At 39.5% G+C, this 12,105-nt stretch overlaps 1 protein-coding gene across 4 annotated transcripts in view; it reads right to left on the bottom strand.

The window, feature by feature from the left end:
* Positions 1–12,105, bottom strand: part of L3MBTL3 (L3MBTL histone methyl-lysine binding protein 3) — a 117,562-nt gene that overhangs the window by 66,356 nt on the left and 39,101 nt on the right. For all 4 annotated transcript variants that reach the window (XM_007450528.1, XM_007450527.1, XM_007450526.1 and 1 more), the window contains 4 exons: positions 11,691–11,795; positions 6,706–6,841; positions 4,479–4,570; positions 1,822–1,973 (listed from right to left, as the gene is read on the bottom strand). In XM_007450528.1, coding sequence (XP_007450590.1) covers positions 1,822–1,973; positions 4,479–4,570; positions 6,706–6,841; positions 11,691–11,795 — 485 coding nt within the window. The remainder of the gene's footprint in view (positions 1–1,821; positions 1,974–4,478; positions 4,571–6,705; positions 6,842–11,690; positions 11,796–12,105) is intronic.

Below are 12,105 nucleotides of genomic sequence, written 5' to 3'. Positions count from 1 at the left end.
AAAGTATCATTTATTAATAAAAGAACTGGATCCTAGTCATCAAGTTGGTACTGCCACCATCACAGCACATCAAACACAGGAGGGAGAAATATGTTCCTCCCAGGACAGATTAGAATATTTCTAAATTTACAGTTTTCTCATCTATTCACTCACGCAAGATAGGTACACATAATTTTAAATGAAACAAAACCCACCAGTTTGCAGAAAACACGAAAAAGAGAAGAACATGGTAAGCAATACGATGAGGATTCAATCAGCAAACCCAGAATGCGGGAGGCTCAACAGGAAAAACAACCTGGTTTCTTCAATAAAAGTTACAAGGGGAAGAAAATGATGGAGGAATAGGAATCTATAAATTAAAATTGATCAAGAGAAACATCAAAGCAATCATAAAATGTGCATCTTATTTGGACCTAAAGCAAGAAAGAAAGAAAGAAAGAAAGAAATCCAAGACAATTGGGGGAGAATGTTTAAGTATGTTACTGACATTATGCCATTTATAACTATATATTTGAAGAAAGAAAAAGAATATCTTTAGAAGAGACATTCACAGATGAAATGCCATGGTATCTGGAATTTGCTTCAAAGCAATCCTGGTGTTGGGAATTTAGGAGTAGGAAAACACAGGAAACAAGACTGATGTAAATTGGTAACTGCTGGTGGTAGGTAATGGCTGTAGGAGGGTCACGCTATTATTCTCACTTTTGTATATACTTGAAATGGTTTATGTTTCAATAATAAATTTGATTGCAAACTGAATAAAAAGATATCCTATGAGGAAAATTATGCTTTGCAGAAAACAGCTGGGTTAAACATACTAAAATATTGACAAGTACTTGACTCTATGCAATGTGATCACGGAACTACTTTAAAAAATTCTGTGAAAACCATATGTAACATGTAATTCAGATTTTTAAACTTCACTGTTTAAAAGTCTGAATAGCAAATGGTTTTCACTGTCTCTCCTTTTTTAAAACAATGCAAGTAAAACTGATGCCTGTCTGAGAATCCAATTTGAGGATTAATGGAAATTATTGATGGCTCTACTGAATATTTAAATATACACATACTGAAAAAGACAGGAAACAAGCTTTCCTGAAACTGAGCTACATTTATATAAAATTAAACTCCATTTGCTACTGTAACATTAGCCTTATTTTATAAAGATGTCTGTCACTTCTCATTGTAAGTATTCTCCAGAAGGAACTAAACAGTGCAGAAAATGACTTTCATCAGTAAACTGAATTGTAGTTTCATCAATGAACATGAATTTGGTATGAAAAGTCATTATTTCAATTGCTTAATCAAAATCTCATGGTTTTATTATAATTATTTTATGATTATGTAATTTTATAATTGTGTTGCTCCTACCACTTTATGTAGTATAGTCAACACCCATAAGGATTAAAAACAATATTCCTCAATTAATAATTTGTATTTCAGCAATTATAAATAGTTAAGTTAGCTACTGGGCATAAAAACATGAAAGGAAGATTAAAATATTTTCCTGAAAAATGAGATGAAGGGGAAGTGTGAGTCCGTGCATACATTCACGTGTGAGTGTCTGTTGGGAGTGTGGTATGAATTGCACTTCCACAGGAGGAAGTCAACTAAAATACAAATCACGAAGTAGAATTAAAGGATGTTATTTAGAAATATATGCCATATGGAACAGGTAAAAAGTTAAAAATCTGAAATGGGAAAGAGTGGGACAGAGCACTGTCACTTTAGTCATAAGCTTTGCATTATTACTGTTTTTAAATATGTACTTGGATAAACACTCAATTAATAAAGCACACAGCAATGGAAAAAATGTCTCACCAATAGTCATAGCTCTCATCCCAGTTGTCAAAATGTACGAGGAAACGATTGTCCACCATATCTGTTACCGTAGCAACACAGATGAATGCAGGGTTCTTTTTGTCTACAGCTTCAAGCTTCATTCCAACTCGAAAGCCTGATGGGATCACTGTCTATGAAACATACAGATTTAATTAGAGATAAGCACACACTTAACAGCAAGGACCTGCACCCTCTCTGCACCTCTGCCTGAAGGCCTGGCATCCATCAACTGTATTCACATAATTTAAAAATCATGAACCACTTTTACAGCAGAGTTGCTTTCCAACAAGTAGCAGTAAGAAAAATATCCTGTTGCTACACCCAATTAACTATCTGGACCTTTAAAACTTACACACCCACAACCTTGCAAAGTTAATTAATTTTAACATGTGTCCTGATACTTTAGATGACTACACGAGTTAGGCAAGTTTTATTTACTGTAGAGTTTACTTTCAGTTTTTCTTTTCCTTTATTACAGACTTAACAATGAAAATTATTTCACACAAAATAAGCACTTAAGCTAAAAATGTGTGTAAGTCAGTATAAATTCACTCCCACTTCTGAAAAGGTCTTTCAAAAGAGTACTCTATTGAAAGTAGGTCATCTTCCTATACAAAAGGCTACAAATTATTACAACTTTGATTCAACAATACAGATATTATTCACAATAGCACGAAAAGAACTGGCTGTTAACACATACAGCCATTCAAAATAGTTTGTAATATAAGGAAATCCACAGATTATCAGCCATCTGGGACATGAAACTAAGACAATAATAAGTTCAGTAAGACTTAGTGCTTGAGGTGCTGCAGGTGTAAACATCCCTTACAATCTTTTGTGAGGAAAATTATCCGAATCTCAGAGAAGTACTTGGGTATCAGTTATATCAATCACAACACATTACAAATCACTTCTAAAAAAAATCCTTCTGTCCAGACTGAAGCACACAGATACTATTCTAATCACTTTAAGCAAAGTAGATGTTATCTCTCTTTTTACTATAATTATACAGCTATCATTAGAAAAACGTGGACAGCCATGTATCTGAATATGTTAGAGTGAAGTTCTGTCTGAGTCGAAGGATCAGGCACTAATGCTACACAGATACTGTTACTACATATTTAAGCCCTGAAATTATTTATCAGTGTTCTGACCGTAAATATTTGAGTATTCTGAGGTACAGGAATCTAGAAATAGAAAAATTAATTGCCTCTTAGATACCGAACACACAGCCCAAGATTAAGTTTTGTGCTAGCAATGCACAGAATTTAAGACAATGGTTCAAGGCAGTGGATCAAATCCCTGACTGAACTCATCACCAGACAACCAGAAGGATTAGGAAACTTGGAGCAGTGACAGCAAGCAGGCTGCTGAGTTTTCCACCTGACTGATCTTCCTCCCTTGTCTTGACAGAGAATGATGCCGAATGACTACGCAGTATTTACATTTCAGCAATTAAGTTATCCTCTCAATTAAGACATTTAAAAATAATAACCTGGCTCATTATCTCTATTAATTACCTAAATGCACACACACACACACACACACACACACACACACACACACACACTCTCCCTCTCCAGTTCTCTAACTCAACCTGGCTTATGTTCACAATTTGATTAGAGAATGTTTCAGCCGTGACTGATGCCCTCATAACACCCAGTTAATGTCATTTCCCAAATGAGGGTATTTGGGGTGGTGAAAAGGTTTTTTCCCCACTCCTGATATTTATCTGGAGGGAATCCCTAGTGAAACATGACTGCCTCTCTCTACGCTCTCACTCACTGTCCCTGACTGGTCAATCTGGAAAGAGGAACTGGTCACATCTTTAAGAGTAAGCTGGCCTACAGGGCATAACAGTCTCCACTCTGCCCCTCTAGGAGCAAGAGCTGTCCTGCAAGAGGGTAGACTGCCCTAGTCCAGTGCTCCTGGGCTTGGCTGGTGAGGCGGGAAGGGCCAGTAAATCTCTTCAACCCCAGGGCTCAGAATCAAGAAACGCATCTGCCAGCAGATACAGGCCATGCATGTACTCCACCTGAGCCCTTACCAACTATGAAGATGAGACTTCGGTTTTCCACCTGCTTTTGCTCTCCGTTCTTTCCAATGAGATCAGAACTGGGGCAGGGAAGAAGACTAACATATCAGGCCTCCTCAGAGATGCCAACAGGTCAAGAAGCAGAAAATACAAACACATCCAGACTTTGCTTCTGTTACACTGCGGAACAGAGCTAGAAGCTGGAGAGAAGATTTAAATGATAGCCTCTAGCATGCAAATCTAAATGGGGCTACATGCATCTCACTATGTGAATCCCATCTGAACAGCACTCCTAAGGCCAAGTGACAATAACAATGAAGTGTCACAATTTTTCTTATGCACCTTAATTGTAAATTATACCTAGGTTTTATACTATGTTGCCTTTTATTATTTAACAAAAACAGACAGCCATGTTATGGCTAAAAACAGATATTTATTCATGATGGTTTTAAGCTAATTTTAAAGTTTAATTAAGATAAGAGCATTGTATTTACGAAAGCTATAAAATTTATTATAGTTTCTTGTTATCCCTTGTAATTTATCTAGTGAAACACTCAAAAGCCACTTCCTGTGAAAGGAAAAGTATTTTGGAGGTACTTACTATATTCTGATTTTCAAATAATGACTTGGGAGCAGCCTGAGCTTTGCATGTCTTGAGATAAGCCTGCCAATTAAATTCTTCTTCTTTATACCCTAGGGTGAGCACATATAAACACACAGTAAAATACCAAAATATTTCACACTTAGCTTTCCCTTCCTACTTTTATCTGTAACTCCAACATGCCAAAATCAAGCAATCAGGTGACTCTTTAAATAGACAGTTTTTAACTCATAATTTATATCTATGTATTTTTATACACAGGGTATTTATTTCCAACAAATTATTTATTTTTTATTTTTTTATTTTTGTGGTACGCGGGCCTCTCACTGTTGTGGCCTCTCCCATTGCCGAGCACAGGCTCCGGACGCGCAGGCTCAGCGGCCATGGCTCACGGGCCCAGCCGCTCCGTGGCATGTGGGATCTTTCCGGACAGGGGTACGAACCCGTGTCCCCTGCATCGGCAGGCGGACTCTCAACCACTGTGCCACCAGGGAAGCCCTTATTTCCAACAAATTATATTATTTTTTTCAATTCTGAATGAATGGTAATGGATGAAAAGAAAAGGTGTAAGAAAGCATACATATATTGTACTCCGATGGACTTCTTTTTATTACCAGACCATTTCTACCAGTATTTAGGTAGAATTCCTCAGCAGTGAGCTAGAGTAGTTGAGTTCTTTGTTTTTCCCTCACCCGTTCTACTCTGGGAGACTAACTTGTAGGAACAAGTGGGAAGCTGGAAAAAAATGGTAATAACAACAGATAAAATCTTTCTGGCCTGTCACCACAAGAATGACAATTCAAGATTTATGAAGTAAGCGTGTTGGCAAATTACAATAATGGAAATGTCCTTGTCTTAATTTTCACAATTTCATGTTTAATGCTGGTAAAGCCAACATTTTCTTCAAAAAGGTAACTGAGCATTTAATTTTATCTACTCATGTGCTCTCTTCTACTTCCATCAAAGTCCAGAGGCTGGTGTGAAAGGAACAGCTAGTAATTCACCATATGTAACAGGCCAATTTATACAAAGGCTTACAGATTTTCTTTTTCATCCTTATCTTTTCTAGGTGCTTCTGTTTGATCCTTCAGTTATCTGAAAATACCATTCTGCCATTAATTTTTCACTTAAAACCAAAGGATAGCTTGTCCATTAAAACCCAATAACCCCGAGATAGGCCAAAAATATCAAACTAGTAACCTGGTTCTTTGACATCAAGCAAAAAATACTGAATGTAATATGAAAAGGAAGGAAATAAGAAATTATTAAATATATTAGGGATGAACTGAAAAAGACAGGATCTGTTATTCTTGGATGTTTTGTAAACATGACACAGACAGAAGCATTGGCAGACTGTAATATAAAGAATTTAATAATAAAAGAGTAACTGCTATTAGTCCAACCCCCAGCTGAACTGATTTTCAGTGTTATATTCTCTTTTCCATTCTCCTAAATATTCAGATACATAAGTTCAATGCATAATTTCTCAAGATTTTTTATTTACTGAAATGTCAGTAAATACAGTTAGCTATGTAAACAGGTTAGAACTAACTTTTCAATCATATTTCAAGGATGTATTTGTGCGTGTGTTGTGTGTGTGTATGAAAGAAATCTGTAGCTAAAACCTGTAGTCAAAATTAAGTGTCAAGCAGATGTTATGTGACATGCAAGTAAATACATGGACATAGCTTATTCTCTTAAGTAGGATTCTATTTTTTAAATTTCTTTCACTTTATTTTATTTTTAATTGATTGATTTATTTTTGGCTGTGTTGGGTCTTTGTTGCTGTGCACGGGCTTTCTCTCTAGTTGCGGCGAGCGGGGGCTACTCTTGGTTGCGGTGCATGGGCTTCTCATTGCGGTGGCTTATCTTGTTGCGGAGTACGGGCTCTATGTGCGTGGGCTTCAGTAGTTGTGGCTCATGGGCTCTAGAGTGCAGGCTTAGTAGTCATGGCACACGGGCTTAGCTGCTCCGCGGCATGTGGGATCTTCCCGGACCAGGGCTCGAACCTGTGTCCCCTGCATTGGCAGGCGGATTCTTAACCACTGCGCCACCAGGGAAGCCCTAAATTTCTTTCACTTTAATAAACATTTTTCATCATTAACAATAAGCTTAAATTTGGGCCCACCTGAATAACCATAAAGTCTGAATTCTTAAAAATCTAAATTAAGATGTAAGAAAATAAGTGTTTCAGAATATAAAATGTGAAATTAAAAAGTGACAATACCTTTTGGAGGATGGAGTTTGTGGCCAGTTTTCTCACACCACCCAACTGGGTGAATATCCAGAGCATCTGCATTTACCCAGAAGTCATAACAATCAGAATATCCATCAAAGTGCAGCTTTATCCGGTATCCACAAACCTGAAACAGGTAAAGGAGGTCGATTAAAAAACAAAACAAAACAAAAAATCCAGAATATTTCTGCACATGTACAAAAATAAATTAACATGGATATCAAGTATGACATGGATTATGTTAATCAAAGCACCCTTGTTAACAGCCACAAAAACAAGTGAACAAATAACAAAATCTAAAAGCAAAGGCTATTACATTGGGAAGAGCTGAGCTACAGTGTTCTGGCATCATCCTCAGTTCCACCAGGAGCACATGCATCCTGGGTGACAATTTTCCCATGCAGACAAGTCCTCTGTTCACTCCCTACATTGTACAAGCACATGCTACCAAGGGGAGCTGGCAGCACAGGGTGCACAGCTCCTGCAGGGTGCCAGAGTGGGTGCCCTGCTGTGCACTGGCTCAGTGCTAGCTCTCTGTCCTTTATAAGGCTCCACACACAGCGATATCCAGCCAGACCACGGCTGGTGCAGACACAGGGAGAAGTCAAGTTATTCTCCTCTCCACTAGTAGCAGAGTGGGGAGAAAGAAAGAAAAGCCTCCCCAGTTCATACTCAGATGAGACAGGCTCCCTGGAATCCAGAGAAAACTCACTCTATGTAATGCATGCCGAATGCTGATGCCACATATCTGCCTAAATTAGGGCCCCACTCGGGGGAGTTCTCAGTTGAAAAAAAAAAAAAGGTTACGTAGGTTTATGGGGCCTTCGCTGGGTCACGCTTGGCCTTGGGCTCTCAAGACAGTTCAGCCTCTCAGTCTCCTTCCCACTAGCACAGCAGATGTGTTCAAGTGGAACCACACGCCACACCAGACCTCTAGCCACTCCAGGGCACCTGCCTTGCAGAAGTCTGAACAAGAAGCTTGAGATTAGAGCGTGGAGCCAGGGCAATTCACAATCCCAAAGTAATCAGGAAGCTGTACGGTTACTGCCACAAAGAGTTCTCTAGGGCGTACTGATAAAATTCAAGTGGCAGAACAAACTTACAGAGTGAGTCACAGTTTATGAGAAAGATTATATTCGTGTGAGTCCATGTATGTATTTATGTATGTTTCTGTGGGTATATATATGTTACTATGTGTGTATACATATATACATATGCCCACACATACATACATACATAAATACATACATGGACTCACACACAAAAGTATATGTATTTAGGCACACACATTTATATACATACTTACACACATATATATGTAAATTCACAGTAAAAAAAAAAAGTCTGGAAGGACAGATGCCAAATATTAACAATGATTTGTTTTGAGAAGTGGGAAATCAGAGGCAAAAGGGAGAGATGGATTTTTAAATATTTTATCTTATATATTAGCATTAAAAAACAATAGAAGGTAGGGCCCCCCTGGTGGTGCAGTGGTTGAGAGTCCGCCTGCCAATGCAGGGGACGCAGGTTCGTGCCCCGGTCCGGGAAGATCCCACATGCCGCGCAGCGGCTGGGCCCGTGAGCCATGGCCGCTGAGCCTGCGCGTCCGGAGCCTGTGCTCCGCGACAGGAGAGGCCACAACAGAGAGAGGCCCGCGTACCACAAAAAAATAAAGAAAAATTTAAAAATTTAAAAATAGAAGGTATTAATGCTACATATATAAAAGTGAAAATAAGCTGACTCCCCCCAGAGAGATAAGAACACCCTGCAGAGCCGAGACTGGGGTCTCTAGAAGCACGATCATTCGAGAAGGGGAGGTGGCTGCCCCCCACCCATCCCATGCCAAGGAGGAGCTCAGGGGCTGCTTCTCTTACAATCCTTGGAGCTAGGCAGGCCCACCCTGCCTTACCCTCAGTTGTCTCTGGTCAATGCCTAAGAAACAAGCCCCTTCAGTAATTTATCCCTTCAATCCTTCAGGGTCATACTTCTCTGAGCTTCTGCCCGTGCACCATCAACTTCCCACTACTCCCCCTGTAATCTCTCTACTATAGCTCACGCCCTCTGAAACCCTTTGGTAAACAGCCTCCTCCGCCCTCAACTTCCTTTGCTCAAAGGCACATCTACTTCTTCCCTCTGAAGCCTTCCCTCAAGCGGAGGCTGCTCTTTCTCCTACTCTCCATCCCTCCGAGGCCCAGGCCACACCACGCTCCTGGGCCTGTTCTCCCTGCTCCTCTGAGGCCTGTGCTATGTGGCTGCACCACTCCACACTCATCGTCCTGCACACTAGCTCCCAAACATCCCCTGTCACTCATCACACTAAGCACTGGCTCACTCTCTTCCTTTCCATCCTGAGTAGTTCCACCAGGCACATGGGTGACTCAGCCAATACCGCAGCTCTTTCTCCCTGCGCTTCCTCTTCTATCTGACTCACCCATCACACAACTTTCCAGCTGAGGCCGAACAAGGCAAGATGCTCTGCCTTCGTGTTTCGTACCTCACCCTACAAGCAAGTGTCCTTTATGTTACCTACTTATTTAATGTCACGTTTTTTCATGTTTTGTGCTTTTTGTTGTGATTTTGCTATTTAAAACCACCCATAAGCCTAGTACTGAAGTGCTAGGTAGTGTTCCTAAGTACAAGAAGGCCGGCAAGTGCCTGACAGGGAAGATATGTGTAACAGATAAGCTTCATCAGGCATGAGTTACAGCGCTGGTGGCCATGCATTCAATGTTACGGAATCAACAATAGACAAACAGGTTGTCTTCACACAGAAACATAAAACAAGGTTAGTGCTGATCGGCTGACCAGAATGTTGTGACCAGAGGCTCTCAGGAACCTGACCCTGTATTTCCCCTAAGCGCTATGGTTCAGTAGTATTTATGGAATATAACTACCATAAATAACGCGAATCAAATGTACCTGTTTACCGCACTCTCCCTACTGCACAGCAATCCTTCTAGACGTGCCTGGCCAATTCCCTCTCCCATTCTTCACAATGGCCTTTTTACACCTCCTCCCTCTCCTTCAGCTACCAATCCCACTATCTATATCGTCAATCTGAGCTGACGATTTACCTCCAGAAGTTGCCTCCAAACTGGCAAACCTGCCCACGCCCACCACACCCATCCTTTCCCGCTCTCCCCTGCAGAACCCAAGGAGAGACTCTCCCTGCTGGCGAAGGCTTGGATCTCCTCATATACTCTGGAGCCCATCTTCTCTGGTTCCTTCTTTGTCAATTATCTGCTCTCTCTGAGCCTTCCAATCCTCTGCTCCCCAATGACTTCTTCAGAATTCAAGCATTCTCTAGCCAGTCTCTTCTCATTACAACAAAAAGGGAGGGATGAGGGAGAGTGCAAGAAAAAGTAAAGAAAAAACTGTCTCTGAGGCTTAGACAAATTCTTGTACACTCTTGGTGAAAATCTAACAACTCATAAACGTTTTTGGAGCACAAAATAGCAATATGCATCAAAATTTAAACATCCTTAACTTTCAACCTGGTAATTCTAGGGATGGCTCCTACAGACATACTCACTATGCAAAAAACAAAACAAAAAAAAATTTTTTAAAAGCCAACAAAGAAACACTGAAATATAAAAGGATGCTCACAGAGGCACTGTTTGTAATAATGAGAAAGTGAAGACCACTCAGTTGTTCATCAATATGAGAACAATTAAATAAACTGCAGCAATTCAGTGAAATGGAATACTACTCACTGGTTAAAAATATTATATATGTATAATATAATATATAAGATACAGTGTCACAAAAGCAAGTTGCATAATATTATGTATGATATCACTTACATGTAAAAAAGAGAAAAATATATTTATACATATTTTTACATGCAGAGGAAACATCTGGAAGGAACACCATGAACTCATAAGTGTCGTTATCTTTGGGATACAGAATGAGGAAAACAGGGTGGACAGAGAACTTCTATTTTTTAGTTATATATACTCTTACACTAGCTGACATTTCCAGGATGAGCAAACATTACTGTAATGATAAAAAAAAAACCTAGACAAACTAAAACAAATTTCCTTTAAAACCAAGTGCTGAAACACACACACACACACACACACACACACACACACACACACACACACACACACCTCCCTTAAAAAATTTCCCTTGCCTTTTACAGCCAACTTCTTAAAAGCAGTCTATACTTACTGAATGTTTTCATAAATCTCAACTGTTCTGAGAACTATATAAGCTAATACATGGAAAACACTCAGCTCAGCATCTGTCCCATGGTACACGCTATGTAACGGTATGTTATTATTTATGGTGACTATCATCATCCAGCTATCAGATGAGACTGATAGCTGGATGTGTAGCTATCAGTGTAGGAGCCAAACTTCTTACAAATCCACTGTAGGAGCCAAACTTCTTACAAATCCACTAAGTCACTGAAGGAAAACTATGATAACCAAAACTAATACACATGATGGTCTTATTCTTTGAGGAAAAATTTAAAAGATACATACCCCTGACTCAAGGAAGAGAACAAGAAGGAGGCAAGCACATAAAGGAAAAAGAAATTTCTAAGAGCTTTCAGTAATATATTGGACTAAGATATACCTAATTGACTTGGACATCTTTTCCCGAAAAATTTCAGAGATACCTTGAAATACTGAAAGTAATATAAATATCCGTTGGTCTGTTCCTTATGTTAAGGAACATGGTATGGTAAAGCCTATGGCATCAGACAGACCAGGGGTCAAATCCTGGTTCTACTACTTTGAAGCCGTGTGGCCTTGTATACCTCACTTAACCTCTCTGAGTCTCAGTTCCTTCATCTATAGAACAGGGATGAAAAGGGGTTCTTGCAAAGGTTAAATGAGGTAACGTTTACAAAACGCTAAGCACCGCGCCTGGCATAAAGTAAGCACTCAACAAATGGCACCTTTTCCCATCATTAAATCCCTATAATCACTATTTTGTTTTAAAAATAAAGATGAGGCAAAGCTTACCTCAGCCACAGTGAGGACGCAGTACACGGACTGATGCTCAGGGTCCACGCCTTCTAATTTCATGCCAACTTTAAACCCATTTTTGTTATATGGAAAAGATTGATACTAAAATGCAAAATGACAGTAGTTTTAGTGAGTGATCACCATTCTTCAATAAAGACTATATAACCAAATACATAAACAACTCCTAAAAATCCAGAAGAAAAGGATCACTGGGTCATCTCATGGAAAAATGCACAAAGACTATTAACAGGTGACAGAAGAGGAAATTTAAATGTCTTATCGACTTAAAAAGACGCTCAATCTCCCCCGTAAGAGTCATACAAAGTAAAATTACAGTAAAATATACTTCACCTGTCAGACTGATAAAGATCAAAAAGTTTGGTTGCAGTGCTTTGGCAAGGCTCTAGGGAAA

Source organism: Lipotes vexillifer, unplaced genomic scaffold, assembly GCF_000442215.2.
Source record: "Lipotes vexillifer unplaced genomic scaffold, Lipotes_vexillifer_v1.1 scaffold537, whole genome shotgun sequence".
NCBI lineage: Eukaryota > Metazoa > Chordata > Mammalia > Artiodactyla > Lipotidae > Lipotes > Lipotes vexillifer.
The sequence above is the reverse complement of the archived record's forward strand: the minus strand, read 5'-3'. Positions and strand labels throughout refer to the sequence as shown.